The following is a 20,680-nucleotide window of genomic DNA, read 5'->3' on the forward strand; positions in this document are numbered from 1 at the left end:
GCGAGGGCAGGGCTGGCTGAGGGAGCTCAAGGTTGTAGGTGCCCCCATCCCTCCACCCCAGCCCCTCTGCATCCCGCGCCTGCTTCCAGCAGAGGAGGAGAGGGGCCTTCGCCTACCCTGGCCCGGCGGAGGCCTGGTGGACAGGATCAGCGCCCTTCTGGGAAAGCACGGAGTCCGTTCCCTTCCCCAGCCCCAGGGCCGCCCGGGGCAGGACCTCGGGCCAGACAAGGGGTCCTGGGAGACAAGCTGTTAAAAATAGGCCCTGGGAATGTCTGAGTCTCCACGACTCAGCCTCAGCCGGGCCTGGGGGAAGGGGCAGAGAGGGGTGGACTCTGGAGGCAGGAAGCCAGCTCTGGCCCCAGGCTCAGCAGCGGTTCTGGAGCACATGTTGGCCCCGCAGGGCATCTGGGTGCAGGAACACCAGACAGGCCCTGCTGGCCTCCAGCCCTAGCAGGGGACATCCTTACACCTGTCCACACTGAGGAGGGGGCCCGGAGACTGGGGCGCTGGGCGCTGGGTGGGGGCTTCGAGAATGGTAGGGAAAAGGCCAGAGGCAAGTGTCACAGTGTATGGCGTTGGGGGGCGGTCTGTCCAGCCCTGAGGGGCAGAACTCTCCTGGTGGATTCCTCAGCGGTCACTAGGGCCCAGCCCTGCCTTCACCAATTCTCCTGGTGCCTGGAGCCCAAGCAAGCCCTGCCCTGGGGCCCCAGCCCGGCCCTCTCCATCCAGAATTCTGCTGCAGGGCAGGGTCCTGCCTGGTTCCCGTCTGGGTCTCCAGCTGAGCCTGGGTGGCGCTTGCGCAGGCGAGGGCGTGGGAGTGCGCAGAGAGAGGGTGAGCGCGTGGAGGTGGCCTTGGCCAGGCAGCAGTGACCTCCCCCAGGTCGCAGGGCCCTGGATGCCCTTAGGCTGGCTTGGGGCAGGGTGGACATTCTGGGCACAGAGCAGCCCGGGGCAAGTAGCCGTCCTGGCCGCTCTGCCCTCACACTCCAGACGCAGCACCCCCACCCCCCCACCCCGTGCCTGCAGCCAGTGCTGGGAGGGAGAAGAGCGCAGGGCCATGGTGCTGGTGGCGCTGGGGCGGGCCGCATCTTGGGGTGTGCGAGGTGCTTCACTGTGCCTTCCATGGGTTTGTGCAGTAAATGCCACTAGGGCCCCAAAAGAGTAAGGAAAGGGGTGGAGGGCCAGGCAAGGCAGATCTGGGTCTTGAACTGGACCAGTGGTCCCGAGTCTGGTTGACCTTGGGCCAGGTCATTGCCACTCCCCCACAAGTGCATCCTGGGCAGGTGAGCCGATGGAAGCAAGAAGCCTGCTCCTGGAGGGGCTGTCAGGGCCCTGACGGGCACCCAGTCAAGCCTCAAATGGGGGTGTACCTGGCCAGAGAGTCTAGGAGGCTGAAGGATCTGTCCACCCACCACAGTCCCCCACTGCTGGGGGGTCTGCAGCTGGAGGGGTCCCCACCCCCACAGGTGGGCAGGACAGACAGGGAGCTGGGGGAGTTTGGAGGGGCACGTCAGTCTGTGACTGAAGCTTTGGGAGGGTTCCAGCCAGTGTGTGTGTGTGTCTGTGTCTGTGTGTGTGTGTGTGTGTGTGTGTCTGTGTGTCTGGAAAAACCGTGCTATGTACCAACCAGAGAGCAACGCCCATGGCCCTTGGCCCCCCTTGGCATCCTCCCCACAGGGGCCCGTGCTGTGACCATGGCAATGGCAATAACAGCGGGGAAGGCCAGGAAGAGATTCATCACCCTGGTTTTCAAGGAGGGGCTCTCAGCTCCCCCCACCCCCAGGGTCAGGCGGGTTTGGAGTCCCAGTGTTGGGGGGGTGGAGGGGTCATCCCTGGGGCCAGGTGTGTAGAAGGGAAGACAAGCCTGGCTCACAGCCTCACCTAGCCCGGAGCCCTGAGTGGGCTGGGGGAGTGGGCCGGACAGAAACATGGGAAGGCAGCTGCTCAGAGAAGGACCTCGTGCACACATGCCCCCAGAGACACCCAGATGGATACGCCCACCCAGGCAGGCACTGGGACACGCACGTGCGCATCCAGGCAACCTGTCGGTCACTGCCCCCCTCCAGCTCATCATCCCGGTGGAGTTGACCTCTGCCCAGCACACCCACTTGGGGCAGCCTTCTCAGGGATCTGCAAGGTGGTGCGTGCAACACGTGTGGCCTGACGCCCGGGATCTGCTGTGACAGGCGCCCACCTCCCCCAGAGTGTCCTGCCCTGTGCCCCCCGCCCACCCGGTCCTCTCCATCACCAGGGGTCTTGGCCCTTCCCCCCCTCTTGCTGCTTCTGCCTATCTGCATCTCCTAGCTGTGTCTGTGTCTCCGTGTGCCCCGTCCACCCGGCCCCCCACCCCCACCCCGTCACTCTCCTGCTTTCTCTCATGCCCACCTCGCTCTCTGGATCATGGAGCCAGGAGATGAGGGAAGCCAGGACCACCTCCTGTTCCTGGCCTGGCCTGGTGGCATCAGGCGCAGGCCAAGGAGACACCAAGGGCCGGGTGGGGGTGGTGGGGAGGTCGGGCTGGTGGCCTCGGCTCCAGAAACCACGCTGAGGTGCCCCTGTGCCGGGCAGAGGGGGTTTTGAGTCTCCGGGCCCGGAGCAGGCTGGGCTGGCTCCACCAGTGCAGGGCAGGGCGTGCCGCCTCCTGAGGGCAGCGGGCAGCTGGGCACCGGGGCTTCCCGCCTTGTGGACCCCAGGGCTTGCACAGCTCCGGGGGGGGCGCAGAACTGTGGCCTCAGAGAGGGGGTCCCAGGGAGGTGGGAGTGACTGGAGAGCGGTGTGGGGGGCCCGCCGCGGGAGTGTGGGGTCCAGCGGTCCGTCCTCCTCACCGAGGCTGGGGTGCAGCCTCCCTGACCCTTGAAGGCTGGGAGCTCTCACCCCCACCCCCACCCGGGCCTGGTGGGGGACCGTCGGGGTGGAGGCAGCCACGGCTTCCGCTCCTGGTCCCAGTGCCAGACTCGGGGGGTGGGGGGTGCTCGCGGCGGGTGGGAAGGGCAGGGCGTCACTGCGTGGGGAGGCCGGAGCTCCTGGGCCCCGTCAGAGGATGGTCTCCAGCACCCTCCGTGGGGACAGGGCCTGGACAGGCGCAGAGATGACGTTTTGTTTGGTGAGACGGGTGTGTTGAGGGGACATGAGGACGCTGGTAAATGTTCAGGGGGCAGGATGGAGAGACGGCTAGGGAGGTGGCCTGGCTGACGGTGATGGAGGAGGGCTGGCCCAGGCAGAGTCCTCCAGGGCATAGAGCACTGGGACCCCGCCCAGGCCTCCACCTCAGCCTGGGCTAAGGGGCAGATGGGAGGCCGGCCAGCCGCCTCCCCTCGAGGGCCCCACCCCGTTGAGATGCAGGCCTCTCCGCTGGTCCGCAGAGGCTGGCCTAGGACCCCGCAGCCCGCGAGAGAGCCCGCCCCCTAGGTCTTCCCCCATTCCTGGGGCGGGTGGGGTCCGCGGTCTCTGCCTGGCACGGGGGAGGCTCCGGGGCCGCTCCCGCTTTCCCTGGACGAACGACTTGGACCGCTCTGCACTCGGCGCTTCCCGCAGAGATAAAGACCCCTCCCCCGCCGGCCCCGGCATCTCCCAGACGGCCTGGGCCGGCCTGGGCGTCGCCGCACCCACTTCCCGCCACAGAACCCCCAGCCCCCGAAGCCGATGGCTGTCCCCGTGGAGGAAAGGGATGCCCCGTCTCGGAGTCCCCTCTTCTGAATTCCCTGGGGACGTTCCCGCTGCGGCCCGATGGACTTCCAGGGGCGGGCCTGAGGTGCGGCGCGCGGAGACCGGGATGTCCCTCGGGCGTGGGGGACTGGGGCGCGGCGGGGCGGACCTCCTGGCCCCGCGCGTGATGAAGGCCGAGGGGAGTTCCTGGGGGAGGGCTACCAGGCTGAGACTCCCCTGGCAGGTGTCCCCAAACCTCCATCTGGGGAAGAGGACACGCTGGTTTGCACCTCTTTGCATTTTAGAGGCGACCGGTTCCCGCCCTGGCTCCGGCATATCTGGGGCTGGGGGTGGGGTGCTCCCTCCTGCTCTTGGGGAGTCCACTGCCCCAGATCCCTGGACCCGGCGAGTCCGGAGTCCAAGGCGAGGGGCGGGGCTCCTCCGGGTGCTCCAGCCCCCCCCCCCCCTTCAGTGAGTCCCCAAGGATCTCCTGCCCTGCTCGGATCACGCTCTGTCGTCGGCTAGGTCCGGGTCGTACCCCAAGGCGGGCGTGGACCAGATGACCTTTCTCGGCCTGTTGGCTTGGGTCCGAGGCCTCCGGGTCCAAGTCCAGGGCTCAGGGGGCGGGGCGCTAGGGGCGAGTCCCAAAGGGGCGGGGTCCCGGGGTGTTTGAAAGGCGAGGACCTGGCGCGACCCACCCAGTCCCGCGCTCCGCTCTGCTCCCGCTCCGCCACCCGCCCCGGACCCGGCGCCACCATGCCCAAGTGCCCCAAGTGCAACAAGGAGGTGTACTTTGGTGAGCGCACTCCACCCCCACCCTCCCCGGCTCGAACTGTGGGTCTCTGCGCCGCCCCACGCGGAAGCGCGGCCCGGGGTCCCCGCCGCGGGGCCGCTCAGGTGGGCCGGGGGTGCAGGGGGACCTGGGGCACCGCCTCGGGGCCACGCCTCAGCCTTGCCCGCGGCCGCCTGGAATTGCGGGTCGGGACCCCTGCGTCGGACGGCCCTGCATCTCTGTGCCCCGCTGTCTCTCCGGGTCCCGCTTGGTCTCCCGTCTCTGAGTCTCCGCGTCTCTGGGCCTCCCGTCTCCGGGTTCCGCTCTCCAGCCTCCTCTCGCGCGCGCCCTGGGCGGGGACCCCGAGGGGTAGGAAGGAACGCGGGGCTCTGGCCGCCCCTCCCAGCGCTAAGTAGAAACAGACGCGGAAACCGGCGTCCCGGGCGCGAGACCAGGCGCACTCAGATCCCGGGCGCCGCCTTCCTGCCCCGCGCCCCGGGGCCCACCCAGCGGAGGGGCAGGAGGAAGTGGGAAGTCCCCCCGCCTCGCCCCTCAGGCCCCACCGCCGTCACTGGTGCGGAGGCGGAGGGCTCAACCCGGCAGCCCGCCTGGGTCCCGACCCGAGGCCCCCTCGCCTCCTCCTGCAGCCCCACCCAAGCCCTCAGGGGCGCGCTCAGGACCAGCGCCCACCCCCGCTAGTTGGGCGGGACTGGCTGGGGACTGGAGGTGCCCCTCTCCCCCCGTGGGGCACAGGTGCCGCTGAGACCTTGGGTGGGCCACCGGGCATGCGTGGGCGAGGCCTTGAGCAGAGGTGGCTGGAGAAGGTGCTGTGCGACCAGGTGGGTGTGCCCCGTGTCCCTGGAGCAGTGTCTCACCTCACGGGGGTGGTGGGGGGGGCATGTCTGTCCCTCTGCAGCTGAGCGGGTGACCTCCCTGGGGAAGGACTGGCATCGCCCTTGCCTGAAGTGTGAGAAATGTGGAAAGACGCTGACCTCGGGGGGTCACGCCGAGGTAGGTGGGGCCTGGAGGGAGGCCAGGGCATGGGGGAGGGGTGACAGGCCCTCACGCGCCTCTCTCTGCAGCATGAAGGCAAGCCCTATTGCAACCACCCCTGCTACGCGGCCATGTTCGGCCCCAAAGGTATGCTCCGCGCAGCCCCCACCTGACCCTGACCTCCACAGCCCCTGCCCACCCCTAACCCGCCCACTGCTTCTCCGCAGGCTTCGGGCGCGGTGGGGCAGAGAGCCACACTTTCAAGTAAACCCAGGTACCCACCCCCCCATCCACCTCACCCTGCCCAGCCCAGCCAGCCCCGAGAGTGGGGTCCCCCACCCTGAGTGAGGTCCGACCACTCCCGGGGCCTGCACTCACCTCTGTCCCTGTCTCTCTGCACAGGTTTTGGAGACCCCATCCCTGGCTGCCCGCCGGGCCACTGCCCCTCTAGGCCGATGGCAGGCCCTCCCCACAGGCACATGGGGCTCCCCTGTAGACCCTCAAGCCCTCAATAAACCCGGACACTTGGAAGACCTACTTGTGTGTGCACTTCACCGGGGGAACGGTGCAGGGGGCTGCGGCTGGGGGCCCTGATGGGCACTTGCTCTTCCTGCTGCAGCCAGCCTTGCTGCCCACTGCCCTGGCGGGGACGGGGGTACTCTGCCGGGGAGCCACCCTGGACAGCCCCGCGTTCAGCCCTGCAGACGCCCCAGCCCTCCTGCAGCTCTGGGATTGCTCAGCAGGAACATGAGGCTGCAGGGTGAATCCGCTGAGCTGGTTCCGTTTTTGAGAAGCTTTGGGGAGCTGTAGTGGGGAGCCCTTGCCTGCCCTCCCCACTTCCTGCCGCTCCACCCTTGTCCCCATCCCCCATCCCCACCCTGCCGGACCGGGCCAGCCGTGCATCCACCCGGACACCACCTGCCTCATCTGCCCCCGTGCCGTGCCCGGGGACTAGCAGGTGGCCGGCTGCCCAGTAGGGACTAGCAAGTGGCCGGCTGCCCGATGGGGCCTTTGAGGTGACGACTGGCTGGGCGGCAACGGCTAGGGGCTTTCTGAAAACTCCTGTTTCCGTTCAGGGAGCAGCTGCAGACTGGGCCACCCTCAGAGCCCTCGCCGTTCCCCCCACTGGCCACTCACACTCCGGCCCTGGCAGACGGCCACTGTCCCAGAGCTCGGCTGATCTAAGGAGCCCAGAGGGGTCATCTCAGCCTTGCATATGGCCTCAGCCCTGCCCCATGGCTTGGCTGGGGGTCCGGCAGGCCTGAGCTGGACAGGCGTGGGGGGCCCCAGGGTGGTGTGTGGGGTCACATGCGCACATGTGTGTGTGTGTGTATGTGTGTGTGTGTGTGTGTGTGTGTGTGCGTGTGTGAGATTTGGGTGATTCATAGAATTCCAAGGGGTGGGAGCTGGAGTGCTTCTGGGGACAGATGCAATTCAGCCGGGCGAGGCGGGAGCAGAGGATACTAAGTGAGGCCCGGTTTCTCAGTGGTGGGGTGTGGGGGGGTGGAGCTGTCGTCTGGGGGCCCAGCAGCTAAGGGCTTGTGGCCAGAGCAGGCACAGAGTGGGGAGTGGGTGCACCGGAAGGTCCGCACCGAGCTGCTGGGAGGTGGCCCTGAAAAGGCAGCAGAGACCCCTGGCCCCTCCGCCACTGCGTGGCTCACAGTCTGGGTGTGGGGGGCAGACCTGGGGTGAGCGCTTAGAGCGCTGAGCCCCACCGGGAGAGTGGGTCAGCCAGGCCTCAGGCCGGGGAGGAAGGCACTCCGAGCAGAAGACCCAGCAGGGGCAGAGGCCCCGAGAGGGAAAGGGCTCGTCGGGTTCCAGACCCAATGCATCAGGGGCCACGTCGGGCGAAGGCTCCAGGGCGCTATGGCCGGCCTTAGCAGCATGGCCTCTGAGCTGTGGAGACAGAAGGCAGGGCCAGACTGGAGGCCTGTGCTGGTCCCAGCCCCAGCTCAGGAGGGGACTGGAGGGGACTGAAGGTGGGGTGAGGGGCAGACAGCAATGCCCCCGTGCCCGTGGGGGAGGAGGGCTCTCGGGAGGTAAGCTGCCCTGGCGCTTGTCGGGTGGCCACTGAAACAGCCTCCTGGGGTGGGGGTGCCCGGGTCAGAGGCCAAGTTCTGGAGAAGGGGTTAGTTCTGGGGGGACACAGGGAGTGAGCAGCTGCTGTGCCTGAGACGGCGGGGGGCTGGTGCGGTGGGCGGGTGGGGCAGGCAAAGGTGAGGACCAGGCGGAAGGTGGGGGGGTCAGGCGTGACCGCACTTCCTGTGGGCTTGGTGAGGGCTGGAGGGGGGGCTTGTCTGGGGAGCACTTGAGATCCAGGGAGGCCTGCTTCCTTTCTCTTCATCACTTATCTCTTTCCCTTCTCCTCTCCTTCCCTCACTCTGTCCTCTTTACAGCTTTATTGGGGTATAATTTCATACCGTAAAACTCACCTATGCACATTCGATGCTTTTAAACCAGTTCCCAGAGTTCTGCAACCGTCACCACAATCCAGTTCTAAAACCATTCTCCTTAACCACAGAAATTCCCTCATGCCCATCTGCCGCCGCTCCCCAGTCCTGGTCTCTTTCCAGGCCACCACTGACCTGCTTCCTGTCTCTGTACACTTGCTTTTCTGGACACTTCCTATAGATGAAAGGCACCTACAACATAGTGTTCTGCATCTGCCCTCCTCTGTGTCTGCGCTTCCCGGCACTTTGACCCCTATCAGTGGTGCCGAGAGGGTTCCGTCCTAGGGCTGACTGCCCAGCTGGCGGCCTTTTGGGTTGTTTCGGTTTGGCTGTTATGAACAGAGCTGCCTTGAACGTCCGTGAGTGGGAACACGAGTCCTCACAGGTTCCGGGCACTGGCATTGTGGGGTCGTCTGGTAGACTTAAGTCTAGCTCTGAAAGAACCGCCAAACTGCTTTCCAAAGTGGCCGTGCGGATACTCCTTCGAAGGCTGTCTCTTCAATGGCAGGAAGGAGAGGCTGAAGGTGCAGGGCAGAGGGAGGCCGGGGTGGGGTGGGGATGGGGGTAGGGGGTAACGGGGGCTAGCCGTACAGACGATGGACTGGACGGGGAGGGGCCAGGCGGGGTATGCAGGCGTAGGTTTGAAGGGGGAGAGAGTCACCGGCCGTTAGGGAGGAGCACCTGCCCGCGCGCTGCGGGGTTGAGCCGTCGGGGTACGTCCCCCGGTACCCGGGCGCTGGCCCCTGCGTCTCCGGCCTGATACGCGCTGCGGGGTCCCAGAGCTTCCGTAGGCCAGAGAGGGCTTCCGGAGGCGGAGGGTCGCTCCCGCGTGTCGGTGGCGCCTCCCGGCCGCAGGGGGCACCCTGAGCGCCGCCGCTGACCCTCCGGAGGTTGCTAGGCTGCCATTTGGTGCAAGGGGCTGATTGGTGGGGTCCGGACAAGGAGAGTGTCAGGGCTCGCCGCGATTGAGTCGTGGAGGGCGGACCCCGCGAGGCTCTCAACGCCGATTGGTCCCCGACGCACCGGAAATGCCTCCGCACCGGACAGAAAGGACAGCACTCAAACTCCGGGGGCAACGCTCATTGGGCAAGAGCTAGAGGCGTGTCTCAGCCTACTCGGTGGTTGGGCGCGGGCCCAGCAGAGGCGGCACCTGAACGGTGACTGGGCGCCGGGACGCAGCTCTCGCGGGGATTGGACGCGGGGACGCGGCGGAGGCGGCGGCGGCGCGCAATCTGAGGAAGGCGGGTGGAGGCTGCATGGGGCGGCGGCGGCGGCGTCGCCGGGTGGACCCGGCGGACGCGGCCCGGGCCCTGCCCGAGGCCATCGCCGCGTTGAGTCAGACGCTGCCCGCCGGACCCAGCCCCGAGACCTTCCGCCGCGCCAAGTTCGACCGTCCGGAGGCGGTGAGGCCAGCAGGGCAGGCGGCCGGGGCCAGTAGGGCTCCGGGAGGACGCAGGGACGCCGCCAGCCCCGCTGACCGTCGCTCTTTGATCCTCGCAGGCCCCCGCGTTCTGGCGGCTGCTCTTCTGCGTGCTCTCGCCGCAGCTGCCCGACGGCGCCTCGGCCTCATTCTCCCCGGGTAAGCCCCGCCTTCCTGTAAGGCCCGCCTGGTAAGGCTCTGGCCCCGCCCACCCAGAGAGCCCCGCCCACTGCACGACCCGTGAGACAGCCCTCCATAAGGCCCCGCCCACTGGCCCGCCTTCCCCGATGAGACACCCCCCCCCCCCCGTGTGAGCCCCGCCCCTTCCTGCCTCCAGGTTAGGTCCCAATGCCCCTGCTAGTCCCTTCCAAGCGTGGTCTCTGCTCTGCGTCCCGCGGGGGTCCCTTAGGAGTCTGGGTAGTGTCACCTCCAGTGGGTGTCCCCCCTGAGCTGGCGTCTCCTACCGCAGAGGCCCAGGTCCGCTCTGTGAAGTTGGCGCTGCGCACCCAGGGCTACCCTAGGCGGGCCCTGGCACAGCTCCCGGACGACGGCTCCCAGGGCGGCCGCGAGCTGCTGCTGGCCCTGGCCTGGCTCCTGGCCCGCGAGCCCCTGCCCGAGCGGCTGCTGGCCCAGAACCGCGTGCAGCTGGGCGACGAGATGCACGTGTGCGAGGTGGGTGAGGGATGAGTGTGAGCCGCGCCCAGCCCGGGCGGGAATCCTGGGTGGGCTCCGGACCGGCGGAGTCAGCCCTGTGGGGGTCAGTGTTGCTGCCCCGAATGCCCGGGTGAGCACACGGAGGCAGGTCAGGGCCGGGGGCGTGCCCACAGGCTCTTTACCCACCTCTTCCTGGCACCTCCGGGATCTCTTGACTCTCACTCCCAGGGGCTTCCTTTCTCTTTCCCCTTCGTGGTCTCTGCCTGGGGTGTGGGAGCAGTGCGTGACCCTTGCCCCCTCCCCAGTGCGAGGCCCTGGCCAGCCCTGGCCCTCCTGCCCCCAGTGTGGAAGCAGACGGCTGTGTGGACATCCGCCACCTGCAGTGGCTGATGGGAAAGCTGCGGTTCCGGTGGCGAAACCTGATGGCCAGTCAGCAGGAGCAGTGCGCCCTCCTGGGCAAGGTAGTGCCACGCGTGCGTTGTCCACCCAGGGGCAGTTGTCCTCTGCTGTAGAGACCTGTCCAGCATTCCCATCTCAGGCTGGGGCCCAGCCTTTGGCTGAATGTGGGCGGCCTTCCCAGGCCTGGCTGGGGGCTGACCTGTTGGGCACAGCCTGGGGTGGCCCAGAGCCTGACCCTAGGGCTCCAGGTTGTCCAGGAGGGGGCCTAGAGCAGGTGTTGCTGGACATCTATGGGGCAGGGAATCAGGGGGGCGGGGAACCTGCAGGGTCAACCTTCCTGTCCCCAGAACTCCCCAGAAGCTTCAGACTCTGTCACTGAGCACCAGAGTGGGCCCTGGGGAGCCACTGCTGCCTGAACACGAGTTGGCGAGGAAGGCACGCCCTTCCACCGCATCCTGGGTGTGGGCTCACGGGCGGTGGGCAGCTCCTGCGGGCTTCCGGAAGGCTGGTAGGGCTCAGCTGTGGGGGGCACTGGTGTCCCCACAGGTCCAGTGCATGGTCTGAGCTGAGCGGTGGCTGGGCAGGTGGCCCAGGGCTCGCACCAGCGCAGGGCTCTCTGGTGCTAGAACCCCCCGCCTTGCGCTCTGCCCCTGGGAGAGGGTCTTTTGCTCAGCTAGCGTTTCCTGGGACCCCCTCACTGCCTCTTGTCTGGGCTCCAGCTGCTCCTCTGTGTGGGACATGCCCACCAGTTAACCCCCCTGCTGCCTTCAGGCCTTACCTTGCTGGGGTGCCCTCCCTGTGTCTGTGTCCCTGCCACTGGCCTCACTGAACCACTGAGCCTGTCCAGAGGCTGTTTCTGCCACCACATGGGCCTGGCACTTGATGAGCTGCAGGGGAAGCAAGGGCGCCCCACTCTACCTATACTGCACCCCTGGGAGCTGGGTGGGGTGCTCCTCCGTCTGCATGGGCCTCCTGGTGGGTACTGGGCCCCGGGCCAACCTCCCAGTAGTGCTGGCTACTCTCCTGGGCCCGACCCTCTCTGAACCCTGTTTCCTTGTCTGTAAGGTCCTTGCCTAGCGCTGTCGGGGGGGAGGCACCCACCTTCTCAGCCTGGGGTCTGCACTGCCTGTTTCAGATCCACTCATATACCCGTGGCTGCCACAGCGACCGCAGCCTTGGCCACCTGTCTGTTACCGAAACGGAGCTGCTCAGAGACCCGGAGGGTGGCCGGCAGGTGAGGGCTGGTGGGACCAAGGTGGGCGTGGCCCAAGGTGAGAAGGAGCCTGGGAGGGTGGGGGACCCAGACAGCGGACCAGCTTTGAGCTGTGGGTGTTAGCCAAGCTCACCATCTTTTTTTAAAAATATTTATTTATTTATTTATTTATTATTTATTTATTTATGGCTGCGTTGGGTCTTTGCTGCTGCATGCAGGCTTTCTCTAGTTGTGGCGAGCGGGGGCTGGCTACTCTTCGTTGCGGTGCGCGGGCTTCTCATTTCAGTGGCTTCTCTTGCTGCGGAGCACGAGCTCTAGGCACGCAGGCTCAGTAGTTGTGGCACGCGGGCTCAGTAGTTGTGGCACACGGGCTCAGTAGTTGTGGCTTGCAGGGTCCAGAGCGCAGGCTCAGTAGCTGTGGCGCACGGGCTTAGTTGCTCTGCAGCATGTGGGGTCTTCCCGCACCAGGGCTCGAACCCGTGTCCCCTGCGTTGGCAGGTGGATTCTTAACCACTGCACCACCAGGAAGTTCCTGTTTGTTTGTTTTTTTTAAAATATTTATTTTATTTATTTGGCCGTGCTGGGTCTTAGTTGCAGCATGTGAGATCTTTGTTGTGGCGTGCAGGATCTTCATTGCGGCATGCGGATCCTTAGTTGCGGCATGTGGGCTCTTTAGTTGCAGCACGCGGGATCTAGTTCCCCGACAAGGGACTGAGCCTGGGCCCCCTGCTTTGGGAGCGCAGAGTCTTACCCACTGGACCACCAGGGAAGTCCCCAAGCTCACCCCCTTGCCTAAGTAGGAGACACGTGCAACCTCAGGGCCTCTCTTGCCCCCTGGAGCAGCCAGTGCTGCTGTGTGTGTGTGCACGTGGCTGGGTACACTTTGGGCCGTGGGAAGAGTACAGGTGTCTGGGCCGGGCTGGCAGCCAGCCGAGGGGGGCCCCTGGAATTAAGGAAGACTGCTCAAGGGTCCGAGCTGATGGTGCGGGTGCCTTGAGCCTCGGCATGTGTCACCTGTTGATGGGGGAGGTGGGGGTTGGCGCTGCCCCACACTCTGCTGACCTTCTTTTCAGGAGCCCCCATCCATCATCACTGTTTCCTTCCCTTGGGCTCACCTGGCCAGTGGGTCCTTGGACAGGCCCAAGGCTGGCCATTACTTGAATGCTGGGCTCTGGCTCGTCCAGAGTGTGAGGCTGGCAGTGCCTTGTCCTGGAGCACTTGGCTGGGTAGGAGGGCTGAGGCTCAGGGCAGGCCCAGCAGATCCCAGCTGTAGAGCTGCATGCTCCTAGGGGGTCTGCATCCCCATTGTGGGGTCAGGGCGGCCACCTGGGGATGTTTTCCTGGCCCTTGGTGCCTGCCCAGCCTGCGTTCCTGGCTGGTGCCTGGCTGGCTTTACCTGGGCAAGGCTGTGCTTGGCCCTGAAGGTGCTGAGGCAGCATCTGGGCGTACTGAGATGCCCTGTCCCCTTTCAGGGGTGACTCAGCGAGGCCCTGGCCCCCTGCCCCTGGTCCCCTCCCTGGTCTGAGCAGAGCAGAGGCTGTGCCAGCTCCAGCCCGGTGCTGCCTGGGACCCCAGCCTCTGTGGGGGGCCTGGGCAGGTACGGCTCCCTTCCTCCTGGAGGGTGGTGCATGTTGGTGCCACAGGATTGAAAACGGCGTGGCCAGGTGGATGGGGAGCTGGTGGCAGCCTGGACCAGCCGATCTGAAGGGGCTGCACTCTTGGGATGGGTCCCAGAAGCTTCTGGAATGACCTCTTGTTGCCGTGTCAGTGGCCAGGCATGCTGTGGAGTGGCGGGGTAGCATCCTTGGTTACTTGCTGGCCCTGTAGTCTTCTTATATTGTGGCTTGGGGCGCGGGGGTGTGGACACCCTCTGGGACTGTTCTTGGGAACTGAGTAAGCTGCTCTTCTCACTGGCCAGCAGGTGTGTGTAGGGGTGTGTGTGTGTGTGTGTGTGTGTGTGTGTGTGTGTGTGTGTGTGTGTGGTGTGGGCATGTGGGCTCCACCCTCCCATGTCCGCAGCCCTCCCCCAGACCACAGGGCGATTCTCACCGCAGGCCTGCCTTCACCCTGCTCCACTGGCCATGGGCTGGGCCCTTGGCCTGGTGTTCAAGGCCACCCCCATCTCGCCCCCTGGCCCGGGAGCCCCTTGTCCAGCTATGTGCATCCCCTGGTTGCCTGGCAGGCACGCTGGTGTGCGTGGCACGGGCACCAGCCTCTGTGAATGGAGGCCTGGCCGGGCTCTTGTCCGCCGACAGGGCAGCTGCCGGCTCTGGCCGTTTGTCCCGGCCCCAGAGCAGACTCCTGGGCTCCCTTCTAGGAGGAGCGGTGCCGGAGGCTGAGTCACTGTGCTGGCTGCTGTGTTCAGAGAGGAGCACAGCGGCTGCCGGTCTGGGCCATCCCAGTGGGGCCCATCTGTCTCTCTGCAGATTGCCGTGGGCCCTTGGGGTGGACCGTGCCTGGCCTTGCCCCTGTCTGGCTTCCCGAGGCCGCAGTGGCCTCGGCAGGTGGGGCGGGAGCATGTGCCCGTGCACTGGACTGCGGGGTCTGCAGGTGTGGGGCTGTTTGGGCCGTGCCTGCAGGGCGGGGCCGGGGGGCTGCGCGGCTGTGTTCTCCACCCTGGTCCCCGGCCTGTCCTCCGTCGCCTCCAAGCTGGGCGCCGTGCAGCCTCTGCCCTGCCTTCGGGCTCCACGGGACTACAGAGAGGGATTCCCAGAACCCGCCAGTCTCCCCCATCCGGGGCCTCCCCGTACGCCCAAAGCCTCCGGGGTGCAGCCCTCAGTCAGCGGGGGATGTGGGGTGGAGTCCCAAGTGAGGGGGCACCAGGACTCAGCCCCCGACCCTGCGGGACCCACGCTTGTGGGGGGCCTGGGGGATCACTGGTGTGGTCAGAGGCCTGGTAGGCTTGGCCTGCTTGTGCTGGAGGTGCGGCTGCCCTGCTGTGCCGTGCCCTGCAGGGAGGTGGCTCAGCCCGCGGGTGGGCCGGGTGAGCCCGGTGGGCCGAGGCGACTGAGCCAGAGATGGTGGGTGGGGTGGGCAGGGTCCCGGGAGCATTGGGTTCTCTGACTCTGCGGCCGTAATGGTTTGCGTTGCAGCTGCTGCGGAGGCTGCAGAGGGAGAACGCACGGCTGCAGGCGGCCCTCGAGTGGCGGCGCCGGGAGCTGGTCTTCTGGCAGTGGATGGTCAGGAAGCGTGCCACCCACCTCCTGACCCTCCCCTCCCCTCCCCTCCCCTCCCCTCCCCTCCCCTCCCCTCCCCTCCCCTCCCCTCCCCTCCCCTCCCCTCCCCTCGTCTGACCGCAGCAGCCCTGGGGTGGTGGTGGGGTCTTCCCGTTTTCCCGACCGGAAGAGAAGTCTCAGGGAAGCCCCCCACACCCAGCCCTGAAGCCGGTTTCACACCCAGGCCTGTGGGTTTTGTGTGTGTGTCTCTTTCCAGATGTCTGTCTGTCCCGTCACCACCCTTCCCAGCTCCTGGGGAGGCCCAGACTTCTCAGGGGCCTTGGCCTTCCGGAAACCTGGCCTTTGTGCCTCCCTGGCATCCAGGCCCACCGGGGTGAGGGCCACTGTCCAGCTCGCGCTGCGACCCGAGGGCGGGAAGTGACCCTGGGCCTCTGTCCCTCCCGCCTGGGGAGCTGGGCCTCTGGTTGTGAGGCCCGGGCCTGCCGCCCACCCTCTCACTTGGGGTCCCTCTCTGCAGGACACGGTCCTGGACGCCTGCCCCCCTGAGGCCTCACAGCCCACGTTTCTGCCCAGGATCCCCACGCCAGCGGCTGGAGCGTTGGAGCCCCTGGTGCGGGAGCTGCAGGCCCTGCAGGGAGAGCTGCGAGAGGCGGTGGAGGCCCGGCGGGCGGCCTGGGAGGCCGGGGTGAGGACTTGGTGCCCTGGCCCGGGCTGTGCTCGACAGGGGGCTCCCACGGGGGGACTTGCACCTTTTGGTCTGCTTGGAAGAGGGGTGGGCTCACCTGCCAGACTCCCCCGCCGCCCCACCCTGGCCACCCTGATGGAGGTCTGTTCGTTCTCCCAGGGCAGTTTTGGTGTCGTCCCTGCTGGCTTCCGCTCACACCCTGTGGCCTTTTGAACCTGCTGGTGGACATGCCCCAACCCCACCTGGGCACCACCCTCCTCTCTCCATGAGCAGGCCTGGGCGAGCGCCGGGTTTGTGGCTGTGAACAGTGGGCCACGCGCGCTGCATTGATTTCCTTTTTCTGAAGCATCGTAGAGCAAACTGCAGGCGTGGTTTTCCCCTCAGATACCCCTGGGGAGCACGGGTGTTTCCTGGGGGCCTGCAGCGTGGCTCGTTCAGGCCCTGCACGGCCGTGTCCCCTCCGGCCGGGCCAAGCTGGAGCCCCCTGCCCTCTTGGGCAGTGACAGCGGAAGCATCGGTGACGTTTGCAGGCAGTTTCTCAAAAGAAGTGGGGCTGGTGCTTGTCCGGGCTCAGGGCTCTTCGTGCTTCCTTGTTGCGAACCACGGAGCAGTGCCCACTGAGGGTCGGGGTCAGGGGCAGGGCAGTTCCCTGGGGACACCGGGGGCACAGCCTCTTGGCGCTCCCTGCTGCCTGCAGGGTCTCTGGGATGGGCCTGCCCTGCGGGCCAGAGGTGTCCTCACCAGGTCGTGTCCTCGGCCTGGCGTCCCCTTAGCCTGGCGTCCCCTTGGGTCAGGGCCACCCCATGGCACCCCTCTGCGAGGGCGGTGGGAGAGTGGGAAGCCGATAGAGCAGAGGACATGCTGACCCCGCCTGGAGTGGTGGGTGGGATTGGGGGTGGGTGCCCCGAGGGTCTGCACTCTGGGCTCTGAGCAGACCCTGCAGGACTTGGCCTGCTGGGGGCAGCCAGGCCCACTCCCCCTGCAATGCCGCGGTGAAAGAGCTGGGCCTGCAGCTGGGTGGTCCTGAGGGCTCAGATGCTCGGTGAGGGTGACGGAGCCTGGAGGGGCCAGGCCTTAGGGCTGGCGCTGGAGTCGGTCCCCCGTTCCTGGGAGCAATGGGCTCTGGGCACTGGGAGGGGCCGCAGGACTGCTGGGGGCTGGGCTCAGGGCTCGGGGAGAGCCGAGGGCCCTGAGCCGGGGTCCTGGTGAGACTGGTCACCCTCGGCTCACTTGCCATGTCCCCTGTGCAGGTTGGAGGCCGTGGGCCCGAGTGGAGCGCCGCGAGGACGGCCTTGCGGGAGGCCGTGGGGCAGGACCTGGCAGCTCTGCGGCGGGCCTGCGAGCGAGGCGGCAGCCTGGCCCAGCCCCACGGGCCCCGCCGGCTGGTGAGGACTGAGGCTGGGGCGCCCAGGGGCCCAGGCCTGCGGGCCCCTGAGGTGATTGAGGCGCTGAGGAGCCGGGAGGCCCGCCTGGAGGTGGTGCTGCGCCGGCTCCAGGGCCAGTGTCGACAGGAGCTGGCCAGGCTGGTGGGAGCCCTGCCCGGCCTCGTCTGGATCCTGCCACCGGGACGCTGACGCTCCCTTCTCCAGGGGGCACCCCCCCACCCCCACCCCTCAGCCTGGCTGGGCCTTGGAGGGGCAGATTCCAGGCCGGGTAGCTGCAGGGGTGACACAGACACAGCACCGGTGGTACAGGCACGCTGGGCCCCGGGTCCCCACTTGGGGCAGTACCCAGCCCCGCGGCCTGCAGTGCTGGGGGCAGGCCCATTGTGGTGGCCGTGGGCATTCAGGATCTGGAGAAGACGCGGAAATAAATTGTGGAGGCCTTCTTGCAGGGCTGAGGCTCCAGCTGTCCCTCCGCCACCCGTCCAGGTCTCTGTCTGGTGAGGCGGTGCTCCCCTCAGGCCCAGGGCGAGGGGTCCCTGGGCAGTGGTGGCTGAGGCTGGGCTGGTCCAGGGCTGCCCAGGTGCTGGACGGACAGGCCTGGCCTGCAGCACAGGGTGGGCGTCAGGGCCCCGGGGGGATGCAGTGTCCTGGATGCGCCCTTGGAGCCCTCATCCTGGGCTCCCTTTGTGCACCCACCTGGGCCACGCCTGTGCCTGGTGTGCGTGTGGGTGTGTGTGCGTGTCTGTGTTGGGCAGGGACGCCTGATGGGAACCTTGGGTGGGGGGGACTCTGCTCCGTTCCTGGGGGTGGTGCCCGTGGGGGGAGGGGGAGGCCACTGTGGACAGAGCGGGCTTTGTTCCCGAGACTGCTCCGGGAGCTGGGCTCCGCCCTGACAAAGAGCCATCTGTGTCCGGAGGATGTGCCCCCAGCCTGCCAGAGCAGGCCCCTCTCCTTCCCAGGAGGCTTGGCTTCTTGGCACCTGCCCCGTCCCCCTCCTGCCAGCGGACATGGCCTCAGCCCGGCCTCCCTTGCCGGGCTCCCCTCTCCCCCAGGGTGCTCCACCCTGACCTGCTGCCGGCCAGCTTAGGCCCCAGGGCCCAGCCACAACGCCTTCTCATTGGCCTTTGCTGTCCGCTTGGGGAGTGCTGGCTCACGCCCAGGGGCACCGGCTCCTCTGGGCCATTCTGGACCTCCTTTGTCTCGGGTTGGGGCACACCTGTGGCGCCTCTGCACTGGCCTCGGGAGCGCTGACCAGACCGGGGGGCGAGCCAGCTCCCCCTTCAGGAGTGCCCCCCTGACCCTCTCCTCACAGGCTGGCCCTAGAGAGCCTCTGGCCCGAGCCCCTCCCTCCAAGGCCTGGCCCCCTTCTCCTAGCCCCTCTATGGGCTCCCTGCTTGCTCCAGTCGGGTCCAGGGCACACGGGACTTAGGCCCGCGCCTGCGGCCCTCGCGTGTTTAAAGGCACTTCTGGACCCCCTGCTGCCGTCCTCCTGACTGCCCCACGGGGCAAGTCCACTGAAAACTCCCTGCCTTCTGTGGACTCCCTGAAGCCGGGATGGCCACTGGCCCTCAGGAACTTAAGTTTTAGAAACTCAAATGTAAACTCTGCGTTACGGAGCTGTCACTTCTCAGACTGATCTGTAGATTCAGTACAATTCAATCAAAACCACAAGCGTGCCTGTGTGTCTGTGGGACCTGGGCTGGTGATTCTGAAACACGAGGTGGAACCCGCCCGAGAGGCCAAGCTGGGGGGGAGTGGAGCCGTCCGCGATGACCCCGCAAGGCAGGAGCTTTCCAAGGCTGCAGGGAGCAGGCGTGGGCCCTGGGGTTTGGCTCCTACTGTTGCCGTGGTAAGTTAGCGCTTGTAAGTTAGTGGCTCACGGCCCTGATCCTGCCGTTCTGTGGGGCTGAGGTCTGGTGGGCAGGCAGGAGGCCCCGGGGAGAATCCACTGTGGACCTCGGGCCTCACACGAGCTGTCACCTCCAACACTCCCCAGCCCTGCGGCCACTGCAGTCCCCTTCTGCATGTGACGTGACAGGTTCACAGGCCTGACCCCAGGGCTCAGACCCTGCCCACCAACCCCAGACCCACGGGACAGACGGGGTGTGGGGCAGCGTGGGCCCACGTGTGCACTGGAGCCTGGCCTGGCTGCATGTGTGAGGACTGCACGCTGGGGCTGCAGGGTTCCCCACCGACCCACAGACACAGCCCTGCAGGAGGTGAGGATGCCACGCTCCCCTCTGGGGTGGCTTCCTAAGACCACAGTAAGTCACTGCGTCAAGACTAGAAACTTGTTCATTAAAAGACACTGTAAAGACAGTGGAAAGGCAAGCCTGAGCAAGCGGGAGAGTGTATCGCAGCACCTGTAGCCCGTAAAGAACTGGTGTGGAGCAGATAGGGCCGTCAGCCCAGGGGCAGACACTGCAGAGAAGAGGAAACAGGAAATCAGGTAAGTCAAGATGTTTGCCTTCGCTGTAGCCAGGGACGTGCAGGTGCCCCGTGTGGCCGCAGGTGGGCGGGGCACCGGGAAGGGGGTGGGGCTGGATTCGAACTACCCCCCGGGAAGCACACGGGCACGTCTTGTGAGAGGCCCCCCCCACCCCGGAATCGCGGGGGCAGGAGCGGATGTGGGAGGTCTCTGCCGTCCGCCAAGGGGAGTGGGTGAGGGAGTGACGGGGACGGCCGGCTGGCCACACTGCAGCGGCCTCCTGGGATCCGGAGTCAAAAACTCTCAGAGTCTTCTAGAAAACACAGGCATGTCGCAGAAGACGACACACAGGGAGATCTTAAAAAAGCAAAACAGCCATGACTGGGGTAGGGAAGGGATTCTCATCTGTGGGTAAGCTTGGGACAGCGGGGCTGCCTCGCGGGGCTTTGTGGTTGTGGGTTTATTAACGGTTCCCACTCGCCCCCAGGGCACCTGTCCTTTGGGTGTGTCAACCGTGAGGTCAGAAATCGAGGAGCCAGTCCAGGTGCCTTCCCGCGGCCAGACCGCTCTGCCTCCTGTGCTCGGGCTCTTGTTCTGTCACCTCCACCTTCACGGTCCTTTTGGTGCCCTACCCCACTACCCACCTGCCGGCCTCCCTCTCCCTTGTCCTTGTCTGCATTGGTCGACCTTGGCTTGACCTTGGCTTGGGGGGCGTGGCTGGCTGGTCAGGACTGAGGCCCCCCGGGCCCACCTGCAGCCTGAGGGGTATTCCCCGGGGCCTGCTGAAGTTCAGGTTTGGGTGGGCAGGAGTGGCATTTAGGAGACAATCCCTGTTGGCGGGGCACCGTTGACGACCTTGGTCCATAGGCCCCGGCACCCGTGTCCTTGCCTGTGGGTGTGGCTGGTGGCCATGAAGTCGTGCCTCTGGAGCTCCGGGGCCCCCAACTGGGTCCTGGGTGCTGAGAGCAGCTGGGCGCCGGCCTCTCTGTCCTTCTTGGCCGAGCTGGGCTGTTCCTCCTCTCATCCATCAGCCAGGATTCCCGAGGTGCCCAACGTGTGCCAGCCCCGGGGCTGGGGGCAGGGTCTGGGGGAGAGCAAACACCATAAACGAATATGCATCAGGGGGCGATGGCCCTGGCCGTGCGGGGTCGGGGCGCGAGGTGACAGAGGGTGGTGGTCAGAGGAGGCCTGCCCAGACGGTAAAGGAGGGGAGGAGAGGGTGCTGAGTGTCCCACCCAGGAGGGTGGTCCAGGCAAAGGAAATGGGGTGCTTATGCGGGGGCTGCATGGGGGGAGTCTGGGAGTGGGTAGGACATGAGCTCAGAGGTGGGGTCGCAGAGGGGCAGGGGCTGCAGGCTTTTGTGCCCCAGGTCAGGACTTCGGAGTTTCTTCTGAGCGGGGTCAGGGCACCGTTCAGGGCCAGGTCCTGTCTTCGTTCCAAAAGGCCCCGTCTGCCCCTGG

The 20,680-nt window shown here is 66.6% G+C and overlaps 2 protein-coding genes across 10 annotated transcripts; both read left to right on the forward strand.

Moving 5' to 3' along the window:
* The first annotated feature begins 4,207 nt into the window (after nucleotides 1-4,207).
* Nucleotides 4,208-5,947, forward strand: CRIP1 (cysteine rich protein 1). The gene is made up of 5 exons (XM_036843254.1): nucleotides 4,208-4,441; nucleotides 5,334-5,428; nucleotides 5,500-5,557; nucleotides 5,638-5,684; nucleotides 5,813-5,947. The coding sequence occupies exons 1-4, from the start codon at nucleotides 4,402-4,404 to the stop codon at nucleotides 5,676-5,678; spliced, it is 234 nt and encodes a 77-aa protein (XP_036699149.1). The 5' UTR covers nucleotides 4,208-4,401; the 3' UTR covers nucleotides 5,679-5,684; nucleotides 5,813-5,947.
* Nucleotides 5,948-7,786: 1,839 nt separating this feature from the next.
* Nucleotides 7,787-20,466, forward strand: TEDC1 (tubulin epsilon and delta complex 1). Of its 9 annotated transcripts, none has more exons than XM_036844072.1 (9): nucleotides 7,790-9,263; nucleotides 9,361-9,439; nucleotides 9,750-9,952; nucleotides 10,240-10,395; nucleotides 11,469-11,567; nucleotides 14,639-14,725; nucleotides 14,979-15,095; nucleotides 15,296-15,407; nucleotides 15,567-16,637. In XM_036844072.1, exons 1-9 carry the CDS (start codon nucleotides 9,117-9,119, stop codon nucleotides 15,674-15,676), a joined length of 1,110 nt encoding a protein of 369 aa, XP_036699967.1. In that variant the 5' UTR covers nucleotides 7,790-9,116; the 3' UTR covers nucleotides 15,677-16,637. The 9 variants fall into 9 exon arrangements, with proteins under 9 accessions (XP_036699965.1, XP_036699967.1, XP_036699961.1 ...); XM_036844071.1 differs by having other exon boundaries at nucleotides 7,792-9,263; nucleotides 15,240-15,407; nucleotides 15,567-16,636; XM_036844069.1 differs by lacking the exon at nucleotides 15,567-16,637 and adding an exon at nucleotides 16,658-16,945 and having other exon boundaries at nucleotides 7,793-9,263.
* Nucleotides 20,467-20,680: the final 214 nt, after the last annotated feature.

The sequence above is a fragment of the Balaenoptera musculus genome, chromosome 2 (assembly GCF_009873245.2).
Source record: "Balaenoptera musculus isolate JJ_BM4_2016_0621 chromosome 2, mBalMus1.pri.v3, whole genome shotgun sequence".
Classification (NCBI taxonomy): Eukaryota; Metazoa; Chordata; class Mammalia; order Artiodactyla; family Balaenopteridae; genus Balaenoptera; species Balaenoptera musculus.